Source organism: Lynx canadensis, chromosome E2 (genome assembly GCF_007474595.2).
Source record: "Lynx canadensis isolate LIC74 chromosome E2, mLynCan4.pri.v2, whole genome shotgun sequence".
Taxonomy (NCBI): Eukaryota; Metazoa; Chordata; class Mammalia; order Carnivora; family Felidae; genus Lynx; species Lynx canadensis.
The window spans coordinates 55347268-55363841 of NC_044317.1; the positions used below are offsets into that span (position 1 = coordinate 55347268).

The 16574-nt window shown below is 50.9% G+C and overlaps 1 protein-coding gene across 1 annotated transcript in view; it reads left to right on the forward strand.

Annotated features, from left to right (window-relative positions):
* Positions 1-16574, forward strand: part of PPP2R1A (protein phosphatase 2 scaffold subunit Aalpha) — a 36171-nt gene that overhangs the window by 2466 nt on the left and 17131 nt on the right. Inside the window, exons 2-3 of the mRNA XM_030299328.1 lie at positions 11284-11374; positions 13732-13832. Of these exons, the coding sequence (XP_030155188.1) occupies positions 11284-11374; positions 13732-13832 (192 nt within the window). The remainder of the gene's footprint in view (positions 1-11283; positions 11375-13731; positions 13833-16574) is intronic.

Genomic DNA, 16574 nt, shown 5'->3' on the forward strand with positions numbered 1-16574 from the left:
TTCTGCTTCTGTCTTTCATCATCACAGGGGTTGGCAAATGGCCACGGGTGGCCCTTTGCCTATTTATTTTTAATAAAGTTTTATTGAAAACACAGACCCATTCGTTTACATACTGTCCATGGCTGCTTTTGTGACACAACAGTGGGGTAGAATTGAGAACAGAGACAGTCTGGCCCCTTTACGCCTTAAGTATGTACTGCCTAGTTCTTTACAGAAAAGAGAGTGCCAACCTTTGACTTAAACCATCTCTGTAGCAAATCCCATCCTCTCCTCCCCGCCCCCAGAGTAACCCATGTTGTCAGGTCCTTACAAATCTTCATAGGCGTGTGCAGTTCAGTGTGGTAGCCACTCTCCATATATGGCTATTGAACACGTGAAATATGGCTAGTTTGAGTTGAGATGTACTTGGAAGTTAAATGCATACCAGATTTCAAAGACACACAATGGAGAATGGAGTGAAGCTTTTTATCTTGATTACCTGTTGAAATGATAAAAATTTTGTTATAGCAGGCTGAATAAAATCTATTAAGATTAATTTTGCATGCTTCTTATTTTTTTAATGTTACCAAAAGATATAAACTTAGATCTATGGCTTGCATTTATTATCTGCATTAGATTTCTTTTGGAGTCTGCACTGTATTTGAGTGTGCTCCAGTCAAATATAGAAAAAGAAAGCAAGTGGCTTTTTATTTTTTTAGACATTAAATATTTTTTTCTGCAACTTGCACTTTTCCCTTGTGTTTTTTCCAGATCTTTTCACACAGATATATACAGATCTGGGTGTGAAAGGAATTTGAACATTTTCCTAAGAATCAGAGACAGAATCTCAGAGATTGCATCTGTGTCCATGTGTATGGTCTTTCTGAGGACAGGGCTTGGCTCTGATTCATCTCTCAGGATTCAGAGGCTCAGTACAGGCCTCAGAACAGAACCCAAAGTCACAGTCATCACCAGGAAGGCCTGTGGTGGTGCCTATGATATCCAGTGATACAGGAGCTCACAAAGGGTTGGATAAATAGTAATGATAGCTGATGTCTGTTGGGTGATCGCTCTAAGCTAATGGCTACAAAAGGCAGTACATTTGTGGGCTTACTGAATTCTCATAGCCATTCTCTGAAGTGGGTCCTGTGTGTACCTATATTTTCCGGATGGGGAAACAAGCACAGCACAGTAAGTAACTTGGCCAGATTTATGCAGCTGAAAAGTGGAGGACCCGGGAAAGGTTCCCAAAGGAAGGGTAAGACCTGAGGAGAGGACAGTATTTGGGGAGGGACAGAAACTTGCTATTTCCATATGCCAGATACTTTAACTGGCCTTTAATGAGACAGCCTAAGATACTAGAAAAAACATGGGATTTGCAATCCTCTAGTCTTGATTCATTTCTCAGCTGATACTTGTTCAGCACCTCCTACGCACCAAACTGTTTTAAATGCTAGGAGAGGGGTGCCTGAGTGGTTCATTCAGTTAAGCATCTGGCTCTTGGTTTTGGCTCAGGTCATGATCTCATAGTTCGTGAGTTGGAGTCCCACATCTGGCTCTGCACTGACGGTGTGGAGCCTGCTTGAGATTCTTTCTCTCTCCTCTCTGCCCCTCCCCCACTTGTGTGCGCATGTGCATGCATGCCCATCCTGTCTCTCTAAATAATAAATAAATAAACTTTAAAGGGTAGGATACACTGGGGAGTAAAAGAGCAAAGCTGCTGCCTTTGTGGGACTTGCGTTCTAGTAGAGGAGGCAGACGGATCAAGAATGTGATGCCAGTGGCAGTAATTGTTTATTAGAAAAATAAGGCAGTGACCCGGGAATACAGCAAGCCCCGGGCTGCTTTTTAGACAGGGTGTGTAGGGAAGGTTCTGTGAGGAAGGGATCGGGAGTAAGGACTTGAATGAATTGGGGGCAGGGAGGACTCTCCCAGCTGTTGGTACGTTGGTACAAAGGCCCTGAGGTGGGAGCGTGCCCCTTGTGTTTAGAGAACGGCCAGCAGGCCGGAGGCGTGGCTAAAGCAGAATGAATGGCAAAGTGGTGAGAGGTGAGGACCAGTCTGAAACGAGATGGAGTGAAGGCCTGTGGACCAGAGCAAAGGCTCTGGTGATGCTGCAAGGCTTTGGCTGGAGGAATGACATGTTCTGACTTAATTCTAAAGGATCCTTGTGGCTGTTTAGTGGGGGCTGGGCAGGAGCAGATAGACCTGCTGGGGTGCCGTCGCAGAGCACCCAGGACTGGTGTCGGCACGTATGTAGGGAGAAGAGGTTAGATTCCAGGTCTGTTGAGAGAAGGGCTGTTGGGGTTTGCCGGTGGATAGGATATAATGTGGTGGGTGGTGAAGGGGGAGTCAAGGATGACTGAGCTTTGAATCCCAGCTCCGCCACTTTGCTCCCTGTGTATCCTTGGACCAATTCCTTGTCCTCACTGGGCCTGGATTCCTCGTCCTGAGAGTGGGGATAATGATGAAGAAGCAGCATCTGCCATGGAGGTTGTGAAGATGCGGTAGACCCGACACGTTAAGTGGCTGCTTAGAAGCAGGCATGCGGTAGTGACGACCTTGGTCAGTGGTCGTGGTAGCTCATTGTTTATACTCGGGAAGGTGATGTGCAGAAAGATGGTGTCCCTTAAGTAAGGCCTGCCCAGTCCGTGAGTGGCAGAGGCCAGGTTGCAGTATCCACGAGGCCAGGTTGCAGTATCCACGGGTGCTTGGGACACGGTGATACTGACAGCATGGTCCCCTGGCTGAGAGGGTGGGTCTCTGTTAGGCTCTGTCTCTCTCAGTCTTCTCGTCTATAAAATGGAGTGGTTTTGTCATTTGGGAGTTCCTAAGGGTGTTGTGAGGATTCAGTAGTATAGCCTGTGGAAAATGCTTAGAACAGTGCTTGACGAATTCTGAGTGTTCGGTAAGTGTTGGCCGGGAGTAGTCTTAGTGGTGCTGAGATAATGGGGGCTTTGTCTGTCAAGGTGAGGGGCTTCGGGCATTTTTAAAAACTATTCGTGATCACTCTAGAGCAGTGGTTCTTGACTTGGGGTGACTTCGTTTCCCCAGGAGACAAATGTGGAGATGTTTTGGGCTGTCGCGACTGGTGGGAGAGCGCGTCTGGCATCCGGTGCAGGGATGCTGCTCAGCGTCCTGTGCAGCACAGGACGACCCCCACCGCGGAGACGGTCCCGTAGTGCTGAGGTCTAGAGCTCCTGCCATGTGCCCGGCGGCATGCTGCTGAGTACTCAGTGTGTGTTACTTGAATCTTCACAAAAACATCTTGCCTACTTTCCTTTAAAAGTTTTTTTCAGGGGCGCCTGGGTGGCGCAGTCGGTTAAGCGTCCGACTTCAGCCAGGTCACGATCTCGCGGTCCGTGAGTTCGAGCCCCGCGTCGGGCTCTGGGCTGATGGCTCAGAGCCTGGAGCCTGTTTCCGATTCTGTGTCTCCCTCTCTCTCTGCCCCTCCCCCGTTCATGCTCTGTCTCTCTCTGTCCCAAAAATAAATTAAAAACGTTGAAAAAAAAAATTAAAAAAAAAAAAAAGTTTTTTTCAGAAGGGGTGCCGGGTGACCCAGTCGGTTGAGTGTCCGACTTCGGCTCAGGTCATGATCTCCCAATTCGTGGGTTCGAGCCCTGCATCGGGCTCTGTGCTGGCGGCTCGGAGCCTGGAGCCTGCTTGGATTTCTGTGTTTCCCTCTCTCTCTCTGCCTCTCCCTCACTCCCGCTCTGTCTACCCTTTCTCTCAAAAATAAATAAACATTAAAAAAAAATTAAAAGTTTTTTCAATGGTTAAATATCAAATATCAACTTTTTTTCCTGTGTTCCTTTCCCTCCCTCAGGTTTTGGCAGGGGTGGGGGGTCGTTTGTTTGTTTTAAGTATTTTAAACATTTTTAAAAAAAAAAAATTTTTTTTTCAACGTTTATTTATTTTTGGGACAGAGAGAGACAGAGCATGAACGGGGGAGGGGCAGAGAGAGAGGGAGACACAGAATCGGAAACAGGCTCCAGGCTCTGAGCCATCAGCCCAGAGCCCGACGCGGGGCTCGAACTCACGGACCGCGAGATCGTGACCTGGCTGAAGTCGGACGCTTAACCGACTGCGCCACCCAGGCGCCCCTGGCCTTGATTGTTTAAAAGAAAAGAGGACGGAAGACAAACAGGCTGGGTTAGCGAGCTGTACCGCGTAGACAGGGCAGTCACTAGCCACCGTCTGAGACCTTGCAGCAGCACGCCCCATGGCCATGTCTTAGGAACGTGGCGTTACAAGCCTTGACTTCTTTGTGTGGAATGCGTGGGGGATTGGTGAAGCAGACCTTAGAAATGAGGTTGCTGTCTGAGAGTTTAAACTAGAGAAAGAGAAGTTGTGTAGGATGGTAGTGCGGAACTGGGTGCGAGTTCCAGGTTCTGCCACGGTTCGTGGGGCGGCCTGTGTTCCCCTCTCTGTACCCCACTTGCCCGTCTGTGGAATGAACACAGGGCTGGCGTCTACCTCTTGTGGGGTTACCAGAATAGCAAGAGAGAACATGTGTAGAGTACCTGGCTGTGTGCCTGGCATGTAGTAAGTACTCTGTAAATTAAATCGTTTCTATTTATGCCTTTTAGTGTGCTCAGCCCTGTCAAAGGTTCAGGAATCACCACTGGTAACAGTCCTGACCCTCGTCCCAGAGACCAGTCACTTTCCAAACCAGGGAGACAGGCGCGTCCATAAATAATCATCATGCCAGGCCGGCTGCGGTGGGAGGTACTCACTCTAGTGCTGCAGTTTCTGAGGGGGGGAGAGATTACTGTTGTTCCTCCCCCACCTCCGCCACCTCCCCCACGAAAAGCCAAATACACAAGAGACATGATAAGAATAACAGTAATACTTACGTGCTTGGTACCTGCCAGGCTCTGTCTCTAGGTTTCCCTCATTAGATCATCCCAGCAATCCTGTGAGTCCACAGGCACTGTTGTGATTCCCACTCTTCTCGTGAGGAAACCAAAGCTCCGAGTGGCCAGACTGGCCTGGGAGCCCTTAGCTAATGGGGAAAGCCAGAGTACACGCTCCTTTGTTACTAAAAAATTCACGTGATCTAGAAATAGAGGTTGTGATGCCCATTTCCACTCTTCAGCAGTGCTGAACGATTGCCAAGTGGATGCTTCATTTTTCACATCCACACACATTGTGTTCATTTAGAAACGTGATCCTTTGTGGAATAAGGAGGCAAGATATATAGGGCGTTAGAGGAGGTGGAGAGACTTCTGTCACTCACTGGGCACTTCCCCAGGCCGCAGCTCCTTGGTAAAGCACACACATTACGTCACAGACCCCACTGCCCCATTGCCAGCCACCAGCTGCTGCAAACAGTTCCAGTTTGGAGCGCATTCCTCTAAGAAACTTGTTATTGCTGCTTGTACTAACATCTGTGTTTCCTTTATTAAAAAAAAAGAGAGAGAAAACATTAATCCGGCAAATATTTCTTGTTCTAGCTCCATGCCAAGTGTTGTCCTAGGTGCTTGGCGCACAGGGTGGAGAAGGACAAACTGAACAAAGAAGTCTGTGTCAAGAGCGATGAGAGTTCATGCATGTGGAGAGCGATGGCCTGCTGTTTTCCCTGGGAGGGTCGTGTGTGAGGATCCGGCAGAGACCGGGGGTGTCTGGAGGGACAGTGTCTCTGGCTGAGGAAACAGCACATCAACAAGTGCAAAGAGCTGGGGGAGAGTTGGGGTGGCATTGGTTCGTTGGTTATTGTCAAGGAAACCGTTGTGACAGGATTTCTGGGGGCAAGGGGGTGGTGGGCGGTGAGAGTGGGTGGGGAGACGGGGGCGAGATTGTGCTTGGGCCTCGTAGGCCACAGTAAGGCCTTTGGGTTTCGCTCTTGATTGTGAAGGGAAGATGGACTGCGTGTGGCTCACCCCATACACACTTGGGTCAGGAAAGCTCCCTGGGGTCACACTGTGCATGTTCACGTCAGGGAGGCTTTGTGGATCGAATGGGAACATGGGCCTTAAAAAGCCAAGTAGTGCTTTTTATAGGTGGATGTGGTGGCAGGACGGGAGATTTTATCCATCATGTCGTTGGGTACTGGGCTGTGTGCTGAAGACTGCTGGGGATACAGGCATACCCAGCCCAGGGGCCAGTTTGGGGGACAGTGCACAGGGTACTCTTCCAGCACTGTGACATGATCAAGGAACAGGAAGGATTTCTTTTTTTTTTTCTTCTTCTTCTTCTTTTCTTATTTCTCATTGATGTCGGTAGCTACTCCATCAGGAATGTCACAGAGAGCCCAACAGTTGTCCCTACAAGTAAGGGTTCGTTTTTCCCTTCTGTAATGAGTTCAGCAGCTCAAGGGTATCACAGAATTGGGTCAGAGTATGCTGGTTTTTTGACCTGCCTAGTGTGGTCACAAGATTGCTGCAGTGTCTGCTGTCATTAAGTCCTCCCAGGACCACACTGAAAGCAGGGGCCGACCCAGGACAGAGAGGGTTGTTTGTGTTTGTTTTTGTTTTGTTTTGTTTTGTTTTGTTTTGTTTTGTTTTGTTTTGTTTTGTTCTGTCCTTCTCCCTTATTTCCCAAGGAAGAAAATCTTTTTTGGAAGCTCCTTGGCCAACTTGCTCCTTGTCCAGAACTAGGTCATGTGCTGAGTTCATTGGGATTCAGTTTGGCTGTAAATCATAGGAAAATTCAAAAGGAAGTTTAAATGAGCTTGAAGTTTATTTCTGACTCCTGTCTGATGGCAGTTCAAGCTGGTGTGGCACTCCGTGGTGTCAGGGTCTCAGGCTCTTACACATTGTTCGGAAGAAGAGTGTGACCCCAGATCCTCTCAAGGACACTTCTAGAAGTTACACACACCATTCCCGCTTGGATTTCACTGGCTGGGCGTTAATTTCCTAGTCATGTTGGATGCAGGCACGGTTCAGAAATGTCTTGAGGGGATCGTGTGCACAGCTGCAACCCAGGGGTTACGAGAGGCAATGTAGCCCATTGCAGGAGCTCTTAACCCAGGGCCTGTTTAGAATTCCAGCAGAGAATTCCCATCTGAATTCAGATGGGAAAAGTAATGCCTTTGTTGTCACTACCCTAGAACTCCGGTTTACCTTTCCTTCTATTACAAACTGTAGTGTTACGATAGCAGAGCGCAAATAGCGTCAGCAAAGCCTGTGGAAGTCATGACTGTTCATATCTCATTTCAGCTGTTGCAGATATTTCTAGGGTCGTCTGTGCTTTCCTCTCTTTGGGAATTGTGGTTGTTATTAGACCTGCTCAGGGTACCCCCACCCCCAAAGGAAACACACAGAAATACAAATTGATGGTTCTGGTGAAGAGCCAGGTAGCTGGGTTCCCATCCTGGCTCTGCCACCTTTGAGCTGCTTGAGGTTACTGAACCTCCCTGTGCCTTTGTTTTCTCTGTCATGTGGTGGGTGATCCTGTGTTTACCTCCTGGGGTGGTTGTGAGGATCCAGTGAGTTAAGACATGAAAGCACCTAGAACGGTGCCTGGCACACAGTATGTACCACGGAAATATCTCCCTCGAAGAGAAGGGAAGAGAGACGTCAGTGGATACCTACCCAGCTGCCACATAGCCCTTCTTGATACCTGAACAAAATCAGGTGCTACAGCAGGTGAAGTGGACACAGCTGCCATTATTGTCTTAGCTGGTCCTAGGGTGTTCCCAGGATATGTCACTCGGCACTCACAGTAACCTGAGGATAGGTGATGTTGTAATCCCCAGTTCACAGGTGAGGAAATTGAGGCTCAGAAAGGTGCAAAGAGTGGCTCAACATCCCATAGCTAATAACGCAAAGCTGCTTAGCCTTGAACCCAGGCCGTGTGGCTCCAGAGCACCACCCCGTGCTGCCTTTCTTGAGTGTTCACGGTGCTGTCTGTGCTGAAGAAAGTAATCTGACGTTCTCAACGACACCAAAACCAGAATCTCCAGGGACAGCAGGAGGGAAGGGGGCTCTCTCCCATGGCAGAGATGCCCCGGTTCTCATGCGTCCACCCCTTGGGCGTCTTTCCTTAACTATAGTGATGTTGAGATTAAGAGTCAGGGTTCCTGGCTTCCAGCCTGGGCTCTGCTACTTTCTGGCAAATGACAGCTTCTCTGTGCATCAGCATCCTTACCCTTAAAAGGAGGATTCCAATGACAATACCTGCCTCAGAACCCATTTCTAGGGATCAAATATGGTAATTCTCCACATCAAGCACTTGAAGGCTACCAAGCCCATAGTAAGTGATCAGTAAACATTAGCAGCTGTTGTTGCTGGCATTATGCATATGATCATTCCTTGCCACCATCTCCTTGTGCTCAGGACTGCCATTCACGTGGTGTGTGTGGCCCTGGCCCCTCTGTACATTTCCCCATAGCCCAGCCAAGAGAAAAACCCAGAGATCCAACTTGGAGGCAACAAGGTGGAAAGAAACTGGCAACTGAGTCAGTGCTCCCCCTGATATTTTATTATGGAAGACTTCAAACATGCAGAACATTTAAAGGCTAGTACCAGGGCCAGCAGACTACAACTCATGGGCCACATTAAGCCCACGGCCTGCTTTGCAAGTGCAGTTTTATGGGAACACAGCCTGGCCCATTTGTTGGCATATCGTCTGGTTCCGTGACTGCTTTTGTGCCAGTGCACAGGTGAGTAGTTGGGACGGACACTGTGTGGCCCAAAATGCTCAAAATATTCACTTGCCGGCAATTTACAGAAGAGGTTTATATTTACCACCCATATTCATTAACTGTTAGTGTTTACCATATTTTGCTTTTATGTTTTTATTGGCCTGTCTCTATATGTGTTTTAATTTTTGGCTGAAAATAACACGGAGGCCTCGTGACGCTTAATCTTGAGGTTCATTGCTGCCAGAGAGGTGAGCGTTTGGACCAGATTAAACCCCAAAACCCAGTGACATTGTATGAGAAGTTGTGAGTGCATTTTTCTGAGAGCTGAGGCTGCCGTAGCATTTGCTCAGAGTCCCACCAGTGTCTGTAATCTCAGAGAGACTTTTGAACCCCTGGACCGGGGGACCCACGTGGGATCGCAGTCACTGGCAGGCAGACCTCTTTGGGAAAAGAACCCGCCCAGGGAGCCCCGTGCCTTCTTGCTCGGCCTCTCCTTCCAGGAAGAGGATGCCCTCTGCGTGCCCGGCAGTGGCTTACTCATTCACAAGGGTGTTTCCTTCTACTCCCACGCGCGTGACCTCCCTTCATTCTGCCACAGCCCCTGTGGAACTGGAGGACCGAGAGGGCTTTCCGTTCCGGGCCTGCGTGCCAGGTCCCTGCTCTGCCAGCGCTCGCGTCTGCATGTGTCCGCCTCTCTGAGCCGGTCTCCGCGGGAGGGAAGGGGGCGTCGGATGCTGACCTCCCTGGGAGGTACTCCGTGTGAGACGGCTCCTGTGTTAGCCAGATGCGTTAGAGTCCTGGTGCCACAAGTGACCGCTCGCTTGGTGGCTTAATGCAACAGAAATGATTCTCACCGTTCTGGAGGCCAGAGGTTGAAGCAAGGCCTCAGCGGCGTTGGCTCCTCCCGGAGGCTGAAGATTCAGTTCATGCCTCCCTCCTGGCTTTGGGCAGCAGCTGGCAGTTCTTGACGCTCCTTAGCTTGTGGACCCATCGCCTCGGTCTCACCCTCCATCTTCACGTGGTCTTCCCCCATGGTGTCTCCATGTCTCCTTCTCTGTCTCACTGGGACACGGTCATTGGCCGTGCAGAGCAAAGCACTACCACACTCAGCGCTTCTGACACCACGTGTGAGGTTTTCCTCACGCCAGGCAGTTCTCTGTGACTCCAGCTGGGTGTCCCACAGTGCATTTCAGTTCTGACACTAACTGGAGTCAGCACAGATCCCGCAGGTTAAGGGCGCGGTACCCCGAGACCCCCGACCTCAGATGCCTGTTGCGAGTAATAGGTCCCCACGTCACCCACAGCTTCTGTCAGACTTGGCTACAAATTGGAGGTTCCCACGACCCTGTCCTTGCATTTGATTATTTGCCAGGACAGCTCAGAGAACTCAGGGAAACACTTAGATTTGTCAGCTTATTTAATAAAAGGTTTAAAGGATTCAGATGAACAGCCACGTGAAGAGCTACCTACAGGGTAAGGTCTGGAAGGGTCCTGAGTACAGGAGCTTCTGTTCCTCTGCATTTGGGATGCACCACCCTCCTGGTACGTGGATGTGTTCACTAACCTGGAAGCTCCCCAAACCCTATGCTTTGTGGGTTTTTATGGAAGCTTCATCATGCAGGCATGATTGATCATCGGCTCCCATTTCCAGCCCCTTTCCCAGTAAGGGGGGTTCCTGGCTGTGACCGTGGCTTGGTCTTCCTGGTGACCAGCACGCATCCAGGAGCCCACCCAGATTTGCTTCATTAGAACAAAAGACATTCCTGTCACTTAGGAAATTCCAAGGGATTTAGGAGCTCTGTGTCAGGAATCAGGGTCATAAACCAAATATTAAAATGGAAGATGCTCTTAGTGCTTTTACCACTTAGGAAGTTGCAAGGGTTTTAGGAGCTCTGTGCAGGAACAGGGGCAGGGACCAGTAAACATATTTTCTGTTTCACAGGGCTCCCCCTTGAATTAGATGATCTCATCTTGAGATGCTGACTTCATTACATCTGCAGAGTCCCTGTTTTCACGTTCATGATTACTGGGGTTAGGACGGGAGCATAGCTTTTGGGGGCCGCTATTCAACCTGTTACACTAGTGGTATTGTTACAGTTTACTGTAGTTTACAGTTTACTGTTTATGTAGCAGTGTTGCTGTAATATTGTTTGTCCTGTCATCATCACTGCTAGCTGGTGGTCCTGGGTTTCAGTCCCTGCCCCACGCCATGTGAGCTGTGTGACCTGTAGAAGGGACTTTTGCTCCCTGAGCCTGTTTCCCCCTATATAGAACGGGGCTTACCACAACTCTGCCCTCAGGGTTGTCGTGTGAGTGCCTGGCCTAGGACCACAGAGTAAACGTGCTGGAACGTGGCCGCCCCTTTTGGAGCCTGTCAGGTGCTGAGTGCAGGAGGGGCGAAAGCAGAGGAGGAGGATCGGGAGTGTGGGGAAGCAGTGAACGGTTTTAGAGCGCGGTCTAAGCGTGGTTTTAGAGTGTGGGAAGCACCACAGAATGAGTGTTGGCTCCGTAAGACTCATTACGTGCTTTTTCTGAGGCCGCGGCTACCATTGTAGTTACTGACTCATGCACCTGGTCGGTGTGTGCCAAGTCCCCGTTCCACCTCCTTCCACACATTAGTGAGGCTTCCAGAGGCTGTCTGGATCCAGAGCTGTCCCACACCCCTAAGTTGGGGCTCGCTAAGATTCTCTGACCCTGCTGTTCTTTTCTCCCATTAGCTTCGCCTCAACAGCATCAAGAAACTGTCCACCATCGCCCTGGCCCTTGGGGTGGAAAGGACCCGCAGTGAGCTTTTGCCCTTCCTGACAGGTAAGGAGGTGGGGCCCCGGGGCCCGGGCGGAGTGGGGGCTGCCAGGGGGGGTTCCTGCTAGAGAGGCCTCATTGGGGATTTAACACATTGTTTTGTGAGCGTCTGCCCTGTGCCGGGCACTCGTGGGTTGGGGGCTGGATTGGGAAAAGGGGTCTGGAGGCGGATGGAGCCAGGCTGGCACTGCTAACAGTCAGCAGCTGGTGACGTTAGGTGAGCTACTTAACCTAACTGTTCCTTATAGTTTTTCTGTGCAGAGCAGGGATGAACGTGTGCGTGCCGTAGCGTTGACGTGAACGTTAAGTAACAGTAATAATAAATGCTGCCGCTTCCCTGCCTACCACGTGCCCGGCAGTGCTCGCGACCCCCTCTCGGGAAGATTGGGTTAGTTCACGTCCTCAGACTGGGGGCCCGTGCTCAGTAAGTGCACGTCCCCATCGTTCTCCGAGTTCATCTCACAGCAGCTGTGTAGGTGAGGAAACTGAGGCAGGAAGAGGTGAAGTAATATATTGGCCGGAGATCCTACATTTAGGAGGTTATTTATCTGATCATGGGGAGTATGGGGAGTATGGGGCATGGGGAGTATGGCGTGTGGCACGGCACTGTAATAAAGTGGGTAAAGGAGTTGGCGGGACCTGGGTTTGAATCCAGCTGTGCCGGATATATGATATATGGAGTCTAGATTTTAATTCACGTCTCAGAAACCATTGGAAGATTGAGGCAGGAGAGTGTGGTGATTTGAAGGATCACTCAGGATTCTGGGAGGAGCCTGAGCAGTTTGGGGGCCAGGGCAGGAGCAGAAAAACCAGTTAGGAAGCAGTTGCAGTCACCCAGCAAGGAGGGTGAGGTCAGAGTGACCCTGAGGTGGAGGGTTGGCAGGTCTGTGTCAGGCGGGAGGAGGCGGCCCTATGCCTTTGAGGCCAGGAGAGCAGGGAGGCTGGGAAAGCAGTTCTGTGGAGCTGGGGACGGTGACAATGTGAGGTGCTGGCAGTTCTGCAGATTTGACTTTCAGGAAGGCGAGGAGTCTGGACTGCAGACTGAGTTGAACGTGAGTTAAGGCCGTGGAAATGCACAAGGAGATAGAGGAAATGGGGAGGGTGAGGTTAACTGTGTACAGGTAGGGCTTGGGAAACTGAGGTTGGGAAGGACCCGAGCGCCTGGTGGGCCCGGAGCCACTCTGGCCTGCATTTACGGAAGTCCTGACTCGGGCCAGGCCCTGTGCTGAGCTCCTCGAAGAAAGCGCCTCTTCACTTGGGTCTCACAACAGCTCTGCTGGGGTCTGGGGGTGAGAAGACAGGCTCAGAGGTGAGGTGACTTAACCACCACCACCCCCTCGCCCCCCAGCCAGCAGTAGAGCAGAGAACCCAGCACAAGATGAGCATGTGATGACAGAGCGCCGTGAGCAGAGAGGGAGGAGATGAGGAAGCGACCTGGAGTGGAACTGACCACTCGTCTCACACCCTGTTGGCCCAAGCATGGTCACTTGGCGTGCCAGCCGCGCGGGAACCTCAAGATGTCTGGCTGGGTTGCTGTATGCTTGGCTGAATCTCAGGAAGTCGAAATGCTAGCATAGGTGCCAGGGGTATTAGCTTCTTCTGTCACAGAGGTGAGCAGTTCCTGCCAGAAACGTCTTCTGCCACAGAGGTCAGCAGTTGAGGACAAAGGTCTTTGGGTTGAACGTGAGGACACAGCAGCTCTGTCTTCACACGGTCATCTGTCCTCTCAGCAAACCTGGGCTGAGCTCCTGCGGTGCTCGTCTCTGGCAGAAACTGGGGTACAGAGAGGAGCCAGTCCTAGACCCTTAACATAAGGACTCTGATCAAGGTGGCTTGAAGTTGGGGGGAGTGTGGAGAAGGGACGTGCCCTGGTCTGGTCAAGAAAGCTTCCAAGAAATAGTAGCTGAACTGAGCCTTGCAGGACAGAGAAGAATTTCTCAGGCTTAAGAGAAAGATGACCTCTTGGCAGAGAGGGCAGTGCTGAGGGTAGAATCTGGACCGAAGTGAGAAGCCCCCATGTCTCAGGTTCTGCACTCTGGTTGCGTGGTCTTGTTTGCTCCTCATTGACTCGTGGTGAGAGGTGGGCTAGCACCATCTTACAGGGGTAGTAATGGGCTCGCAGAGTGGTCTCACTTCCCCAGGGTCCCTCACCTCGTAAATGACAGAAGCGGGACTTTGGTGCTCTGTCCTCTGACCCAAGCCTGTGCCCCAGTGTCCGCACCAGCCCAGGTGGAAAGTGGGGAAACTGAGTGCTGACGGTTTGAGGATGCAGAACGGAGCCTGTTTGTTCCCAGCTTGGGTCACTGAGGCGCTGGGGTCAGACTTGGGGCGGGACTGTAACGGAGTCTGTCTTGGTTCCACAGACACCATCTACGATGAGGATGAGGTCCTCTTGGCCCTGGCGGAACAGCTGGGCACCTTCACCACTCTGGTGGGAGGCCCCGAGTACGTGCACTGCCTGCTGGTGAGTCTGGGAGGCAGGGTGGTCCCCTTGCCCTCCCCTTGGGATCAGACCCGTGGCCCTGGCAGGAGCAGGGTGGGAAGAATACAGCAGAGGCGGGGGCCACCTTCTAGGAACAGGCAGGCTTTGGACATTCTCTTTAATGCAGTAAGTCAGTAATGGCATTTAAGTCAGCAGTACCCAAAACGCACTTGTTTGCCTTACTGTTAGCTGGACACTTGCCTGAGCAGTGGCAGGCCCCACCCTTGGAGACCATCTGAGTTCTGCCGCTTATTTGCTGTGTGACTTGTAAGAGTTACTTAACCTCCCTGCGTTATACTTTATCTATCAAATGGGAGTCCTTAAAACCTGTCTTTATAATTGATTTAAGACCTTGGCATGTGGTAAGTACTATCAGGTGTTCACTGTCAGTGTCATTATGGTGTCCTGAGGTGATGTCCACCCTTTGGGGTAGGGACAGTTCCCTTTTTGTAGATGAGCCACTGGACACGCCAAGAGGTTGAGCATCTTGGCCAAGGCCTCACGGGTGTTAAGTGGCTGAGCTGGGATTCCAGGAACCTGCGTGAGCACCCCCGTGCTTGGTGGCATCTGGGGACACAGAAGGGGTTTAGATACTAATAGTAACTGCTGTTTGTGAGAAGAGAAGGGAGGACTCTGGTCCTGCGACCCGGGAGGGAGGAGCCTTGGGGGGTTCCCAGTCCTTTGGTTCCCACCACCCCTCAGAGCCCTGGGCCACTGCTGCCCCACCTCCACCCCACCCCCAGGAATTCTGTCTGTCATGGTTCGTAAAGACACAGTTGTATACTTGGGCATCTGCCCTTAATGATGTCTTAAATTTTTTATTAGTCTTTCTTCCTTTTAGTAGTGTATGCAATAATGACACTTCTTAAAACTAGGGAGTTTGGGATTTGAGCAGATGCAGTAATTTTTCTTCCAAGGAGAGGTACGTCTGAAGAAATTTGATAATTGTCATTAAATTTTGGTCTGTCCGCTTTCGTCTGTGTGTACATGTATAATTTACGTGTATGTACACACAGAAAATTGTATGCAAATGAGGCCATTTCATACATTTTGCATAGATTAGGGTCGTTTAACAGGAACATGAGGGGGTCTGGGGACCAGCCTAAAAGGAGTCCCTTGAATTCCACGGAACTTTCTGCAACCCCTGGCAGTTTTTCTGAGGAGAGAATGTATAGCTTTCAGCAGCGTCTCTGAGGACTTAGGAGCAGAAAACACGCACCCCATAGCTTCAACAAGGGGCCCAGGGCCCTCATCTGGCGTGGGCCTCCCCACTGGGGAGCAGGGCTGGAACCCTGAGGTTCTTTCCCTGCCATGTCAGGGTCATCCCATACTTCTTCTGGGGGAGAGTCACATGTCCTCTGGGGCTGCTGTTCTGGTGTTCACATGAGCTGGCAGGCACGTCCTCAGGGCCCTGGGCCGCGGAGCACTCAGAACCCCCAAGCACCAGCAAAGGCCAGTCAGGTCCAAATGCTGGTGCTCCTTGGTGCCTGCAGGTGCCTTCTGCACAGTCACCTGTCACCTCCCCTAGCGACCCTAGGAGATGCACGCTGGTGCTAGCCCCAGTTCACAGATGAGGAAACTGAGGCTCCAGGTCTGGTTAGGTGGATTGCCTGAGCTGAGAAGAGACAGAGTCAGGATTTGAACCTAGGCCCCTGTCTCTTAACCATTGCCACTCCTCTCTGCTACCCTCCAAGGGCTCTTGGTTGCTCCACAGGCTGATTGGAGCTGCACAAGAGGGAAGCTGGGGGAGCTTAGAGCCCAGAGGAGGCACCTAACCTGTTTCAGATGGGGTGGGGGAGCTGTCCAGGAAGTCCTCCTGGAGGAGGTGGCAGTGAGTCTGGATTTTGACAATTAAAGAGCGATGGAAAATGGCTGTTGTGCAGTTTGTTCATTCCACAAACATGAGTACCAGCTATGGGTCCTGGGAACCCAGAGGTGTGTCCGAGCCCTTGTTCTCTGCAGAGGTGAAATGGAATTAATTTCACAGGGACCCGTGTAGTTATAGCACGAGGATTGATTCTGTATCATCAACTCTTAACCCTTTTGGATTTATGGGTCCCTTTGAAAATCCGATGAAAACTCTAGACCCTCTCATAAAAGTACAGTGATTTTAGGAGATTCACACCTCTCCCCTCCCCTGCATGTTCTCTGGATTTGAGAGCTCCACCCTCTCTACTTTGTAGAGAGGCCCCGCGGTACAGCTCATCATGGGAAAACATTGTCTGAGTTTCCTAACCACACACCTTCCTGGGCCCCAGGATATTCTTATGGTCTGATATTCTTAAGGCCTGTGCTGGGCTAGGCCTCCTGAGTGATCCTGTTGTGGGTGGTCCAGACCTCGCTATGACAACCACTGCCTTCGGCAACCCACTGGGCAGAGACCCTTGCATGACATACGAGCCGCCTGGCCTTGGTCCCCAGGCCTCTGTTCTAGTGATAGGTTTTTCTCTGAGTGGAACAGGTAAATACTGATTGAGGTAAATACTGAACCTGGCAAATACTGATTGAGGACCTCCCATGTGCCAGCCGGGGGGGAGCAAGAAAACCAGGATAAGAGGAACCCAGCCCCTGCAGCAGCCCAGTGATATACCACCTTCAGCCACGCTCTGAGCTGGTCCAGAACCAGAAACCCTGCGATAGCCTGGCTTTATGACAGAGGCCACAGACTGGTGCCCCCCAGGCTGGAACAGCATTACATTTTCCTTTTGAATCATTGCCAGTCTT